Genomic DNA, 1,134 nt, shown 5'->3' with positions numbered 1-1,134 from the left:
TTTTTTTTTTTTTTTTTTTTTGAGATAGAATCTCCCTCTGTCGCCCAGGCTGGAGTGCAGTGGCGTGATCTCAGCTCACTGCAACCTCTGTCTCCTGCCTCAGCCTCCCAAGTAGCTGGGATTACAGGTGCGTGCCACCACGCCTGGCTAATTTTTGTATTTTTAGTAGAGGCGGGGTTTCACTGTGTTGGCCAGGCTGGTCTCAAACTCCTGACCTTAGGTGATCCACCCACTTTGGCCTCCCAAAGTGCTGGGATTACAGGTGTGAGCCACTGCGCCTGGCCCTCTGTTTTCCTCTTAAACATGTGGAGAGCCTGAGAGGATAGGGCCTTGAGATCAGCATTTTCAGCTGTCCTGTTCCATACTTAAAGATGTGGGTGCAGCAGAATTGCAGCATTCCATGTTCTTATGCTTAAAAACGGAAACCCTTCTTCCTGCTGCCACCTAGTTCAACCATTTTCCCACCCCTACCCCACTTCTTTACTCCCTCACTCACAACTCGCCATGGTGGGGGGTTGTGGGATTGTCCCTGGCAGCTGGATGTGGCAGCCCTGCAGAAGGAACTGGATAAGAGCCAGAGCGTGTTCTCTGGAAACCCATCCATATGGTTGAAGGACCTGGCCAGCTATCTCAACTACAAGCTACAAGCTCCTCTAAGTGAACCCACGCTGAGCCAGCATACTCATGGTAAGTCCTTCCAGCTTCCTCAAGCTCAGACAAGTTCAAAGAAATTCAAAAAGGGTGGTATAACAGATCCCAGTGCCCCCCACTGTCTTGTTTTCCATGGGTGTTTGGGCTGGTCTCAAACACCTGTGACTGTGAATGTTTCTGGGCCTCGTTCTGTGATCCTCCCTCTGGGTCTCCTCAGAGGAAGGATCCCAACCTCAGTGCAGGGGCCTTTGCCTCCACTCACCATTCTCAGGGAGAGCACCACAGTTCTCACAGCTGATGGGTGTCTGGTCCTAGCACTCACAATGAGGCCTATGGGCCTTAGATTATCCCTACAGCCTGGTGAGCCGGGAGCTGCGTGGGATCATCCGAGGGCTGCTGGCGAAGGCAGCAGGGTCTCTGGAGCTCTTTTTTGACCACTGTCTGTTCACCATGCTGCAAGAGCTGGATAAGACACCAGGTGAG

At 52.2% G+C, this 1,134-nt stretch overlaps 1 protein-coding gene across 1 annotated transcript in view; it reads left to right on the top strand.

Moving 5' to 3' along the window:
• The first annotated feature begins 542 nt into the window (after positions 1–542).
• Positions 543–1,134, top strand: part of TMEM214 (transmembrane protein 214) — a 13,852-nt gene continuing 13,260 nt past the window's right edge. Inside the window, exons 1-2 of the mRNA XM_011972659.1 lie at positions 543–687; positions 995–1,129. Coding sequence (XP_011828049.1) covers positions 1,102–1,129 — 28 coding nt within the window. The 5' untranslated portion in view covers positions 543–687; positions 995–1,101. The remainder of the gene's footprint in view (positions 688–994; positions 1,130–1,134) is intronic.

Source organism: Mandrillus leucophaeus, unplaced genomic scaffold, assembly GCF_000951045.1.
Source record: "Mandrillus leucophaeus isolate KB7577 unplaced genomic scaffold, Mleu.le_1.0 Scaffold13, whole genome shotgun sequence".
Classification (NCBI taxonomy): domain Eukaryota; kingdom Metazoa; phylum Chordata; class Mammalia; order Primates; family Cercopithecidae; genus Mandrillus; species Mandrillus leucophaeus.
Note: the sequence above shows the minus strand (reverse complement) of the source record. Positions and strands in the feature narration are given on the sequence as shown.